Source organism: Pinus tabuliformis, chromosome 1_1 (assembly GCF_031772625.1).
Source record: "Pinus tabuliformis cultivar Carrire ecotype Pingquan chromosome 1_1, CPIR1, whole genome shotgun sequence".
NCBI classification, from domain to species: Eukaryota; Viridiplantae; Streptophyta; class Pinopsida; order Pinales; family Pinaceae; genus Pinus; species Pinus tabuliformis.
The window spans coordinates 497821193-497835319 of NC_142297.1; the positions used below are offsets into that span (position 1 = coordinate 497821193).

Below are 14127 nucleotides of genomic sequence, written 5' to 3' on the forward strand. Positions count from 1 at the left end.
CACCCACCACTACTTGTCTTTTTGGATTTTTCTATGAGTTGACTAGGCACATGTGCCTGGGATCTCCGGATGAGCGTAGTCGAACTGGATGAGGGTGGCCAGTTAACTGGCCACCTTTCTGGTTTAATCCCAACCATTTCATTCGTTCATGTAGTTTTTGAATTATACAGATGCAATAGAGGAGAGGGTTAGACACTTACCTGCAGGTCGAATGTGCATGATGTGGTGCATTTTGGTTCCTTTGCTGCTGCATGCTCGTAATTCAGTTGCTGCATGCCTGTATCTCCTCTGTTGTATGCTTTTTGCTCCCTCATGTGTGGCTTGTGTGCTTTGTGCAGGTATCCTCTAGCTGGATCTGGCTTCAAGTGTTTGCATCAACCTTCAGATTTGCACCCTCATGCTGCTGATGCTAGATTTTAATGGGACAGTGACTTGTTTTGTCCATATGTCCCAAATGGTAGACTGGATTGACCTGAAATTTTCTGAACATGTTTCCATCTTCATTATGCACCTCCCATAGAAAAATTTTGGTCAATGGATGTACGGATTTCGAGAAAATATGAAAATGGCTGAAGGTGATGGAGGCTGATTTCTTGGAAACCATGACTAGAACTGGTTGAAATTGTTTGGGCATGTTACAATCATCCATATGCATCTCCCCATGAAATAGGTTTTTAAATGGATGCACGGATATAGAGAAAATGCAAAAATGGCTGAAGGTGATGGAGGCCAATTTCTTGGTAACCATGCATTGGAAGTTGTTGAAATTGCTTGAGCACGTTACCGTCATCCATATGAAACTCCCCATGAAACAATTTTTTAAATGGATGCACGGTTTTCAAGTTAGAGAAAAAACAACTTTCTACTCTATGTATTTTTGTATCAGAGCATCCTATAGTTTTTTGGACAGTAAGAAAAGTGAGCTTCTGGTGTGATGCAGGCTTGGAAATGATGGAAGAGAGGTTTGAAGATTGCAAGAGGATTTATAAACCCTTTATGAAGCTTCCTTGTTCCTCAAACTGCTTTTAAAATCCATTTTTGGCTCTCTGTAATTTCTACAGGAGCCTCCTGTAGAAAACACAGTTTTTGAGAAAGAAGCATAGTGAGGTGGAAAGAATGTCAAGAATGATGGAGAAAGATGAGGGAAGGTAGGATAGGTGCTGGTATTGGTTCCAGAGCTCCCTTGGCACCTACTACTGCTTCCTGAAATCCCCCTCTAGTACAACTGGAAATTCATTTTTCTTTTTCTTTTTCTCTTTTTTTTTTGAAAACAACTAGGGTGCCTCAGAGAGGTTTTCACCCTAATTACCTGCCCTGGGCACCTCCAAGGGAGGTTTTCACCAAGGGATCTTATTATTTTTCCTATTTTTTCTTATTTACAACCCATTAAATGCCTCATGGAGGTTTCCAATCAATGAGCCAATCTGAGGCGTCTCCCAAGAGGTTTTCACCTTAGATTTTTATTTTTTCCTCTTATTTTTCATTTTTAAAATTTTTTTCTACCCTACCCTACTTGAAAAACAAAATCACTTTCAAGTATAAGAATACTTCCAATGGAGCCATGTGCACATCGATACGATAGACAGAATGATGTGGAGGCTAGAAATGTATGCTTTGATATATATCCAGATTTCAGAGACCAAATGATTTGACTTTGAAGGGATCAAGCATAGTTGAGGAAGAAAGTGATGTAGCAACTTAGTGGCTGTCTGGAACCATATCTCAATATAGTTGTGATGTCTTTGGCCCTTCTATTGATCTGGATCATTCTTCATGTCTTCTTCTACCATGACCTTCATATCTTCCTCTTTTCACTGATTTTTCTCTTGAATACATGGAGGATTTGATGGTAACCATGAGGGAGCTCTCTCGACCTCTGATTTTGATGTCTTCTCTTCATCAAATGTAGCCCGTGGTTCTTTGATCTTATCTTTTAAATCTTCTTTTTTCTGGATGTGGTCCTTCAATGATATCAATATAATCTCTTTTTTGCAATACTCTTCTTGAGCTATGGTGAATATCATTGATCTCAAGAGGAGTTGTTTGGAAGTGTTGTACCTCAGCATTGTAATTGGGTTGAGATACTTTATGTGCGGGTTTGGAAATGGTGGTATGGGTAGTTGAGTGGGAGTGTATATTTTAAATGGATTTGGATGGGGTTGTGGTTGGGCAAGTGGTGGAGGTAGAAGAGCAGGAATAGAGATGTATTGGGGCCTCCACCCCTGATGAGATGCATTCCACTGAGGTTACAGCTGAGCATAGGGTTGAAATGAATGGGTGGTTGGTTGGGCATGATATAGAGATGTGAAGGACCAATGAGGAGTTATGGACTAGGAAGGATGAGCAGGGGGGGCCCAAGAAGGTATGGATGTGACTTGGTTAGGGTTGTAGTATTCCTGAGATGTCCCTTGCATCCCCTGCTGATATGGTCTAGATCCATGCGGCCTCCTTTGGTCTATGTAATAGATCTATTCAGTGGCTCCTTTGGCCCCTTGGTATACAACTTTAAGTTCGGGCAAGGATGGGCACTTGTTTGTAGAATGATTTTATTCACAGATTGAACAAAACTCTATAGAGTTCAATGGGCATTCATTCCTAGGATGCCTCTTGGTGCATCTAGGGAAAAAAATGGCCAAAGCCCTCTCTGTTTCCTCTTATTTCCTTTTGATATGTAAGGCATCCATTTTCATGGCAAGAATCTATAGCATCTCACTCTTGAGGTCTTCCAGCATACTTCTAATTTCATCTTTAATGGATGAATTAGAAGAAAGGGTACTGCTCCCAACATTTCTGTTTTCAGCCATTGGCTCTAGAGGAATGTTTTCTTCTTTTTCTTCCCCTATAGGTTTTTCAAATATGTTTGGCTGTTACCTAAGGGTTTTTCTTGATTGCAACCACCGAAGAAGAGAGAAGGTTAGCTGTGTGAAGTAGTGGGGGTGTTGGGCAAACATTTTCCTGAATTATCTCTATTCCTACGAGCCATGAAAGGAAATATCTTTTTGGGTGATTTTTGTTTTTTCTGCTTGTACCTGCAAAACTGAAATTGATTGAACAAACAAATTGCAATTACTGAAATGAGCTTGTTGAAAAGAAATTGCAGAATTGAAATGAAAGTAAGGAAATGACTAATCTGGAATGAAAATTGCAGAATTGAAAGGACTAATCTACTTTTGTTGAAATAGAAATTAGAGAATTGAAAGGGCTAATCTACTTTTGCTGAAATGGAAATTGCAGAATTGAAAGGGCTAATCTACTTTTGCTGAAATGGAAATTGCAGAATTGAAATGAAAGTAAGGAAATGCAGAAATTGAAAGAAACAATTACTCTATTTTTGCTGAAATGAACTACTTAGCAGAATGTTGCAGTAGAAAATAGAAGAAAAGCAGTAATCGCAAAATACTCTGATACTTCCCCAGCAATGGTGCCAAAATGTGGTGAGCACCAGCATTGCAGCAATAATGCTACAACTCCTGGGACTTCCTACTTTACTTTTATCAACCCAATAGTTCGTAAAAAACTTGGAAGTGATGGTGCTGTATGCACAAGTACTAGTTCTTACTGTAGGCTGTCACTTGGTCAGCTGGCACAAGATCATTAGGAGCTCAAGACAACATCTATGTATTCCAGAAGAAGCTTTAGATGTGATGAAAGAAGGGAAAGCTCACTCTACAGAGGCTATTCTACTTACAGAAAGAGAAAGAAGACTGGAATATAAAGCAAGACCTAGCAAACCCTAATTTACCAACTAACCTTATTTTTGCAGAAAGAGAGATGAAAACATATGAAATTAATGCCATTACCTAATGAGGAAGTAAACTACATCTATTGAAGCTATCTCTAGAAGGAAATGAGAAAAAAACATTTTTTTGGATTTTTATGTATTTTATGTGAAATTGTCATGCATGTAGTTTATCTGTTTGTGGATGTGGTAGCGACTTTGGGATTTACAAAGGTGTAGGAAGGTGTGGAGGGGTACTAGGAGGCCTCTAGCAACCTTCTGGAGGCTTTCCCTACAATCGGACTTCAAAAAGTCACTTACAAGAAATTCTATAGGAGGCTGCAGGGGATCTACAGGAGGATGCCGAGGGCTATTTTAGAGGTTTTAAAGGTGGAAAAAATGGTGGGAAAGGGTAGCTAAAGACTAGAGGGATGTGTTAAGGTGTCTGAAGTTCATCAAGGATGATTAGGAAAGAAAATGATGGTTGGATTTTTTTCAAGAGATGAGAGGAAAGCTTATGAGAAAAGTGCAGAAATTAGGGCAGATTTGTGAAGGGCTGTGAATGACCTGTGAAACATATAGAAAAAGAGATGGTGATGGCTGCTTTATTGGCTTATTATGAGCAGAGATGTACTATAAGAGAGCTACAAATCAAACACTAAAACTAAGCAAGAAAAGAACTATCTGCACCAAAAAATAGAACTATATCTCATGTTAACATAAATTCTGATCTAGGAAAATAAAATGTTGAACAATGCTATATGGAAAGGAAAGCATGGAAAGAGATTTATTGCAGAAACAGAAATGAGTATGGAAAAATGGATCTTGAAGCAAAACATTAACCTCTGAATCAAATTGTAACACTAGAAATTGCATGGAGGAAGAAAAATTGTGTTTTTGTGGCAACAAGAGTGTCTTGACCTCAGCTCATGGTCCCAAATGGAGGAAAGGAGATCAAGGCTCTATTGATGGCTTTTGATATCTTTTCCTATCACTATTTAACCTACTTCAGCAAACTGAAATGGAAACAGCTATGTAAATCACCAAAAGCAACCTATTCTAACTAAGGAAGAAATCTATCTAACAACAACTAATTCATAAACTGAAACAAAACATATAAATACAAAACAAGAGGTGTTGGGTAGCTTGGGTTGGGCCCTAACCCAAGAGCTTTAGCCCCCTGAAAGAACTCAGTGCTGGCTCAGAAAATATTTCATCTCCATTATCAAAATAATAGTCACATTACATAAAACTATTCACAAAAGTAAGCTCGAAATGAGCTGAGTAAGAGCTGCAACAAAAGTGAAAAAATTTGACTAACATCAAAAAACCTAATGAAGCCATAAGCCTCTCTATTTATACAACTGGAGCCCCCAACAACTCTCCTATAATCAAGGAGGCTTGGCTCCCAAGACTTGAGATAGATAATAGTTATTCTTCACTTACTCGGCTGCCCCTTTGATGCATTGATGTGGCTGCTTGTGCTCCAAGCTTTCTAAAGGAGGATTCGAAGTAGGGAGTCATCAATGAGGGGGACACCCTCCTATGAATCCTCTCCCTTGTCTTCCTCGAATATTCGCTGCCAAATGCTCATTAAACCTTTGACTTGTCTCAAAATTGACCAAAAATCTACATAAAGCACACATTAGACTTCATGGCATAATGACTAACCCAACTCACTCTATTAGCATAAATATAAACAAAAACATGCAATAAAATAATGAGAATGGTGGATTAAGCTAAGTTAGGAGGCAAAATGAGCCCATATAATTACCCATTTCTGGGGCTCATCACTTTTTTTGACCTGAATGTAACAAATCTCTACTTCTTGTTGTACCAAGAAGTTGTTGCTGACCCAACATTAAAAATTCCTCTTGATGTGCTCTTCTTATTTGATGGACTCCTTGCCTAATATGCATTTGTGAAGCCTTGCAACTTCACTCCCTCTGTCCGTCTGTACCAAAGACCAAACTGAGTGGTGCCTCTAAGGTATCTCAACACATGCTTTGCTACTTTCCAATACAGTTTGGTTGGCTTGACCATTTCTTAACTAAGTTCGTTAACTGCATAACACATGTTCGATCATGTGTTCACTAGATACATGAGTGAACCCACAAGCTGCCTATGAATGATAGTCTCCACTACTTCACCTGAAGTAGCATCTTCCTTCCTCCAATTCCCTGCTAGAGGAGTCTTCATGGGTTTGTTGCTCTCCATGTGGAACTTCTTCAATATCTCATTGGCATACTTTCCTTGAGAGACAAATAGTTCATCATCTCCTTTCCATACTTCCATACCGAGGAAATAATGCATGAGCCCCAAGTCCTTCATCTCGCATTCTTTTGCCAATTTTTTTTTTCAAAACTTGATCAACTTCTCATTATTGATTAAAATTAAATCATCGACATATAATACTATATGGTTGTATCTTCCAGATTCATCGCATCTGTTTTTTAAGTGCATCGACGTTTCGAACCAGCCTCTGTGGTTCATCATCAGGATGAGAATTATTGAAGAAGTCAGAGATGGGTGATGGTGAATAAATAGGTAAAGGTAAGGGAGAGAGTAGAGCCGACAGAATCCAGGTAAGTGGAGAGGTTCCTTTGTATATAATTGTTTTATGTATATTTGTTATGTTTTAATCTAATGTGACAAGATTAGTTTATTTCTTTTTATATTGATTGGTTTAATGTATTGAGAAATGTATATATTGCTTCATATATATTTGATTTAATGATTTGTTTTAATATGTATTGATTGATTTTAATATATATTATATATTGATTTTAATATATATTCTGTATTGATTTAATATGTGTTATGTTTATTTCTTTTTATACTTCTATATGTTCTTTTTGTTTGATATTAATGAGCTAAGATATGTATTTATTGATTTAATATATTATGATATATGTGTGTATTTTGTTTTGATGTATATTATGTTTTGATTCATATAATGATTAAATATATGTATTATGTTTTGATTTATATGACGATTTAATATATATATTATGTTTTTGTATTATTTAAGATATAAATTTATTGATATAATATGTGTTAATATATTTTTATTTGTTTGAATAAATTTATTGATTTAATATGTATTAATAAATTTATTGATTTAATATATATCATGTTTTAAGATATATATTAACAAATTTTATTGATGTAATATATATTCTGTTTTATTGATTTAATATGTGTTTATGTGTTAAGATATGTATATATTGATGTATTATGTTTTGATTTATATATTAATTCAATATATGTCATGTTTTGATTTATATGTTTTGTATTATTTGTGATATAAATTTATTGATTCAATAATTCTCATCCTGATGATGAACCACAGAGGCTGGTTCGAAACGTCGATGCACTTAAAAAACAGATGCGATGAATCCGGAAGATACAACCACACAGAACACAGATCGCAGAAGTCTAAAATCAATAATATAATACTATAATCAATAATTTACCTTTAACAACAATATAGTAAAGGAGAATGAGTTAGGACGATGGGAGGATGAGGGTTCCGGTTGTAGGAGGATTCGAACCAGGGCAGCCTAGGCCGACGGCCTAGGGTGCTGCAGACTAGATCCCAAGTCGGATGACAAAGGCAAGGAGGTACGAGGTGGGTCAGCTGGAATCCACATCGAGGCAGTTGACTGGATGACAAAAATAAAAGGAGAGGACAGCTGGGGTTTCAACAGCAGGGCGGTCTCGGAACGTGGAAGCTTACCCTTCACCGAGCAAGGAAATGGTTATAACCCTTGGGGCGAATGCGTTGGCAGCATTTCCAGTCTACCCGAGGCTGAATATAGCACTTGCTGTAGGAAACAGACCGTTAGCGGTTGCCTGTAAGTGTTTACTGCAGGGTAATTACCATGGTGAAACCTAGAGAGGCAGTCGACCTAGACCCTGCACCGGAAGACATCTTGTCGGTTTGGGGAAAGGAGGTAACCGCCCAAAATATTGACAAGTTTTTTGGGTCAGCTGGCAGTCATGCACCCGAGGAATTCGCATTGGAAGGTTCATGGAGCAACAGAGCAGCAAAAGGGTTGCTGGAGGAAAGCCTGGAGCTGGCCGGGCTGAATAGCCAAGGAGAAAGGGGATTACAAGCCTCAGGTCCTCAGGAGGAGGGTTTCCATCTGACAGAAAAACCCTTCGGCTCTCAAGTAAGTAAGGATAAACCCCTCTTTAATGCTCCCTTCTTATCTGGAGGGCTTGAAGATATTATTAACTACAAAGCGAATCAAGGAATTTGGAGATCTGTGGGAGGAGGTCTTAAAGCCGATATAGCAGCGACGGAGGGGGGTGGATCGCCGGAAATCACCAGACCAATAATCGCAAAAGGGACGTTCAGGCCCAGCCTGGGAGCTGGAGTGATTGGTGTAGGAACGGGTGAACCCTCGGAGCGAAGAAGGGAACGTCATGGACCAGACTTTGGATTGCTGAAAGAGGGCACTGGGTTTGCATTAGGCATAGAGAAAGGAATTGAAGGTGGAACCTCCGCAGATACCCCAGCCAAGGGAAGACAAACCCTAGACAAAAACGAGCTCGGACAACAAGCAGAAGCGGTCAAGAGTGACCCAAAAGCACAAGATAGGGAGGAGGACTCTGGGCAAGAAAAGACCGGGGGGAAAAGGAAAAAACCGAAACCCCTCAAGAAGAAAAAGTTTGAAGGAAACTTAGTCCTGGGCATGGATGTACAGGTAGAGGATGCTCTAGAGGTGGCTGAATGCACTCTGGTAGGGAGGGCTAGAGGTAAGAGCTACTCAGGTAAATTCATAAAACATTGGGCGGAGCAACAGTGGAAGACGGCCCCGGTTAAAAGCTTCAAGGTAGCAGTCCTTGTGAAAGGGTGGTTTATGGTGAGATTTGAAAGCAAGGAAGTGACAGACTGGGTAGCAAGGAGGAATTGGGCATTTGGGAACCGCCCAGTTCTATTCAAACAGTGGACTCCTTTATTTGATGCGAAAAGGGAGAAGGTAGATGAGTTTCCTGTTTGGGTTAGGGCACCTGGTCTACCCCCTTTCCTCTGGGTAGAATCGGTATTCAGATCGATAGGAAACCTCCTTGGCACATTCCTGGAGGTGGACATGTCATTTCTTCATACTCACAACAGAGCCATGGCCCGGATCCTGGTCAGCTTAAACCTAAAAGAAGGCCTTGCGGAATCCATCAACCTTCAGTACAAAGAGTATGTTTTTGAGCAACCGCTGGATTATGAACATCTACCTTTTAGATGTCATAGATGCCACGAATACGGGCATCTGGCAAGAGACTGTCCATTGGGCAACCGCAGAAGAAGGACTCAGAAGAAAGTTGAGCAGCGGGAGAAGATAACGGAGATGGAAAAGGATACTGGAACAGAAATACTATCAGAGGAGGACTCTATGGAGGCGGAATTTAACCATGAAGGAGACCGAGAGGAACAGGCCGGAGTAGACCCGCCAGAAGCAAATGAGGACTAGCGCGGATCAGAGAACTTATCAAAGGAGGTCGCCAATGAAACAACAGTCAACCCGGTCGAAGACTCAAAGGGTATGCAACTAGACTCAAGTAATCCATCTTTATCTTCAGAAATTAAAGATGCTTGCTTGATATCTGGCTCACAACTAAATAATTGTTTCAATGATGAACACTTAAATGTTGAAAATATCACTGCTGCTATCCCCTCACTAGACCTGAACTGTGACGATGCTCCTTCCAGAATGAAGGAACCTATTTCTTTCTCCCCGGCATGTCATTATAATCTAAGATCCCTTGACAAAAAGCATGTAAACATAGAACCGGTTGGTGGTTTAGGCCCATCCTTGTCTCAGGCCTTCAAAAGGAAGGCTAGAGGCAGGAAATCAAACCTGTCCAAAGCACAGGTTAAGGCAAAGTATGATGTGGCTGATGGAAAGAAAATGTCTATTCCTGGGGCGCTTAGAGCAGAAAATCCCCATGAAAATGTTATCAAATGATCTTTTTATCCTGGAACTGCAGGGGTTTAGCCAGTAAACCCAAAAAACTGGCCCTTAAGGAGATAGTTATGCGTTATAATCCGGATGTTCTTCTACTACAAGAGACCCTAGGCAAAAGTTTAGATGTGGAGACGACCCTTAGAGCTATTCTCCCAGGCTGGCACTTCTTAGCAGTAGACTCTGTTGGACATTCGGGCGGAATGGCCATGGGCTTCAGGGAAGGAAGAATGCAGCTAATTAACCATTGGGGAATGGCTCATGTGCTAGGGATGGAGTTTCAATCTCCAGAGTTCGGTTATCCCCTATTGATTTTAAATATCTATGGGCCTTGCCAGGGAAGGGTAAACTTCTGGACCGATCTTCTGTCAAAATCTCTGCTGAAAAAACAAAATCTGATTATAGGAGGAGATTTAAATTTCTCGCTGGGAAATGTTGAAGCATGGGGTCCTTTAGCCAGAGAAGACCCGCTCTCTGATTTTTTCTTGAACGCCCTCTACTCCCATAACTTGATTTATGTAAACTTAATCAAATTAAAGCCTACCTGGAGGAATAGAAGAGCAGGGGTTGATAGAATAGCAAAGAGACTGGACCGGTTCCTGTTATGCGAAGATTTGGCATCCAGAATTCCAATGTTCAGACAATGGGTGGGCGAGGGAGGGAACTCAGACCACTTCCCTGTTCTTATGGAGCTCTCCAAACCTCCCCATAAACCAGCGGCTCCCTTTAAATTCAATGCATCCTGGTTGCAAGAGGAATCCTTCAATAGACTCTTCAGGGAAACATGGAGACACCCGGATAGAAACTCAATGGAAAGCAAAGGATTCCTTTTCATGGAAAACTTAAAAAGACTTAAAAAAGCTACCATGGAATGGGCAAAATCAAGGAAGCAAAAGCAGAATGAGGAAATCACCAAAATTGATGCAGAATTGCGGGAGCTGGAAGACCCTGAGGCGGATGGATATGCAACTCAGGAATCCAAAGAAAGAATTCTGCTGCTTGAAAAACACAGGAACCAAATCTTGCTGGCCAGAGAGGAGGAATGGAGGCTGAAGAGCAGGGCGATTTGGCTTAAAGCTGGGGATGAAAATACGAAATTTTTCCATAACTATGCAAAAGGGAGGAAAAATGCGAACACGATATGGAAGCTAAAGGATAATGAGGGCAGAGAGGCCAACTCCTTTGAGTCTCTATCCAATATGGGAAGGAATCACTTTCAGAACCTGTTTACTGACCAAGGAGGGATAACATTAGTAGAAGTGATCAGAACTGCCCAATGTTTTCCCCGGTATGTAGAGGAGGAGGAAGCAGAGGATTTAATCAGAGAAGTTTCCAAGGAGGAGGTGGAAGGCATTATAAAATCAATGGCCAAAGATAAGAGCCCGGGTCCGGACGGGTGGACCATAGAACTCTTCCAACATTTTTTTGAACAGATTGGAGCAGAACTAACTGAGGTGGTGGAAGAGTCGAGGAGGAAAGGAGAGATTTACTCCCCCTTTAACTCAACATTCATAGCCCTTATCCCTAAAAAGGAGGATCCGGAATCCTTTGAAGATTTCAGGCCTATCTCATTGTGTAACTGTATATACAAAATCATTGCAAAACTGATAGTTGTCTGGTTAAAACCGATTTTGTCCAAATGCATTTCAAGCGAACAGTTTGGGTTCCTAGACGGTTGACAAATCCATGAAGCCATAGGAGTGGCGTAGGAGACAATACATAGTATCAGACAGACAAACAAGAAAGGAGTCGTGATTAAAATTGATTTGTCAAAAGCCTATGACAGGATCAGCTAGACATATTTGAGGATGCTGTTAACTCATCTAGGTTTTAACCTGGACTTCATCAACTGGGTAATGGGATGCATCACTAGTGTTAGCTTTGCAGTTTTAATCAATGGGGCCTCATCCCCTTTTTTTAAAGGACAAAGAGGCCTAAGACAGGGATTCCCTTTATCGCCTCTGCTTTTTCTTCTAGTGGCTGAGGGGCTAAGTCAACTGATTCTGGAAGCGAGAAGAGCAGGTTTGGTAAAAGGTTTGGAAGTTGCTGTAAATATGTTCATTTCACACCTCCTTTTTGTAGATGATATTTTATTATTTACAAATGGGAGTTTGAATGAAATTAAAGAACTAAAAAACATTCTTGATTTGTTCATGAAAGCCACAGGGATGCAAGTAAATCTCAGGAAATCTCAGCTCATTATGGAAGGTTTCAATAGACATGAGAAAAGCCTGATCACCTCTATTCTGCCCTTTGATGTATACAACATGGAGAATCCTTTCAAGTATTTGGGCTTCTGGCTGAAGCCAAATGCGTACAAAAAACAGGATTGGAACTGGCTGGTGGCTAAAATCGAAGCAAAAATCACACATTGGAGCTTCAAGTGGCTATCCAGAGCTGGTAGATTGACCCTAGTCAACTCTGTACTGCAAGCCATGCCGGTTTTTTGGGCAGCTTTGACATGGATTCCTAAAGGGATTCTTCATAAGATTAGGAAGATCTGCTGCAGATTCCTTTGCTCTGGTTCAAAGGAGGACTCCATCCTCCCCTGGGTCACTTGGGAGAAAGTGGCAAGGCCAAAAGAATGGGGAGGATGGGGAATAAAAAATCTTTATGATTTTAGTCTATCCTTGGCAGCCAAATTTGGGTGGAAAATCATCAATTCTGAAAATCTGTGGACGAGAGTAGTTAAACAGAAATATGTAGATCCTGTCCCACTGGAAGAATGGATCAGAAACCCAAATAAGAAAGGAAGGAATTCTTCGGTGGTATGGAAAGCTACTACAGAGGCGTTTAAAATTATTGAACAAGGTTTGGCATGGCAGGTTGGAAATGGTGAAAATTTGAGAATAGGGAAAGATCCGTGGGTTGGTTGTAATGGACAATTCGCTCTCTCCCCAGGATTGATCAGACATCTGGAATCAAAGGGCATTCTCTATCTGAATCAGGTTGAGAAAATCGGCCAGTCCACAATCTGGGGGCAAGCATGGAAAACAGGTGAAGAATTAGATCTCAGACCTTACTGGTGGAACGAGTGGAAGGCTTTCATTCAGGAACTAACCAGATCAAATGTAAGACTGAAAGATAGCCCATATCTTTTGGTATGGGCTCACGTGGAATCTAGAGCTTACTCTCCAAAGTTCGGTTATAAATTTTTAATGTCAAAAAAAGGATGGGAAGAACCGGAATGGTGGGCCAAACTGTTATGGAAACTTAAATGCCCAAAAAAAGCCAGGCTTTTCTTCTGGTGTACGCTAAAAAGGAAAATTCCAACATGGGACATTCTCCAGTCCAGATATAAGCAAGGGCCGGGGAGATGCCCCTTATGTATAGCTGACTCTGAGACCATCAATCATATGTTTTTAGAATGTGCCTTTGTCAAAATAATATGGGGAGAGGTGAAAAATATTTTACGAAAGTCGCTAAGTTGGGAAGGGGATAATTTATCCGTGGTTTGGGAAAAGTGGTGGAGGCAGTATACAGAAGGGAACCTGTGGAACCTACCCCCCATCATTTGCTGGGGCGTTTGGATAGCAAGAAACAGGTGTATTTTTACAGACAAAGTAACCCCGGCTGAAATTATTGCACTCCAATGCACTGCAATTCTATCCAATATCCCAGAATCAGAGGAGGCAAGGAATCCTAAACAGAGCAGAGAAGAACAAATCAAAGCAGGGATCCCATGGGCTTACTTCGATGGGGCATCTCAGAATAACTCAGCAGGAGCAGGGATGATCATACATCTAAATGAAAACCATATCTTAAAAGCATCAGTGGGCCTTGGCACCGGAACAAACAATTTTGCTGAACTTTCCGCTTTAAAACTCCTTCTTTGTTGGCTTATTCACAGGAACATCTTCACAGTTCAGATCTTTGGGGACTCCTTAAATGTTGTAAAATGGGTTAATGGACAAAGTAGATGCCAAAATTACATGCTGAGACCACTATTAGAAGAAATTTTGAATCTAAAGCTTTCTTTTAATGTTTTTTCAATTGGCCATATTTACAGGGACCGAAATGAAGCAGCAGACAGGCTTTCTAAAGATGGTTTGCAGCAAATTATGGGCAGTTGGAAAATAGCTGAACAAGATCATGATCAGATCCGTGTGTCGGATCAACCTCCCTATGTTTAGACTCTATTTTTATTTTCTGTTTTTGATATTACATATGCTATATAAAAACTGATGTAAACTGGATGATTATACAGTTTGTCTCTTGGCAAACTGTTGGTTTTTTTTTCTGATCTTCATGGTATCTAGTTTCCATATGTGGGTTGTCTTCCTCTATGAGGAGACCCCGGAGTAGATACACAACCTAGAACATTGTCTTTTTTGTTTTAAAAGGGTTGATTGCAGAAAGTAGCTGGAATGGGTGATGAATATTTTGACCCAGGTGTCCAGAGTCTTTTCCTACCCAGTTTTTGTACAGAGAAGGTAGACTCTT

General features: G+C 40.3%; 1 protein-coding gene across 1 annotated transcript; it reads left to right on the forward strand.

Annotated features, from left to right (window-relative positions):
- Window positions 1-11540: 11540 nt before the first annotated feature.
- On the forward strand, window positions 11541-13817 carry LOC149213950 (uncharacterized). Its single transcript, XM_089389220.1, has one exon. It carries the CDS (start codon window positions 11541-11543, stop codon window positions 13815-13817), a length of 2277 nt encoding a protein of 758 aa, XP_089245346.1.
- The last annotated feature ends 310 nt before the right edge of the window (window positions 13818-14127 follow it).

Coding starts and splice junctions, on each gene's coding strand:
- LOC149213950 (XM_089389220.1), top strand. CDS start 11,541: ATGGGATGCATCACTAGTGTTAGCTTTGCAGTTTTAATCAATGGGGCC.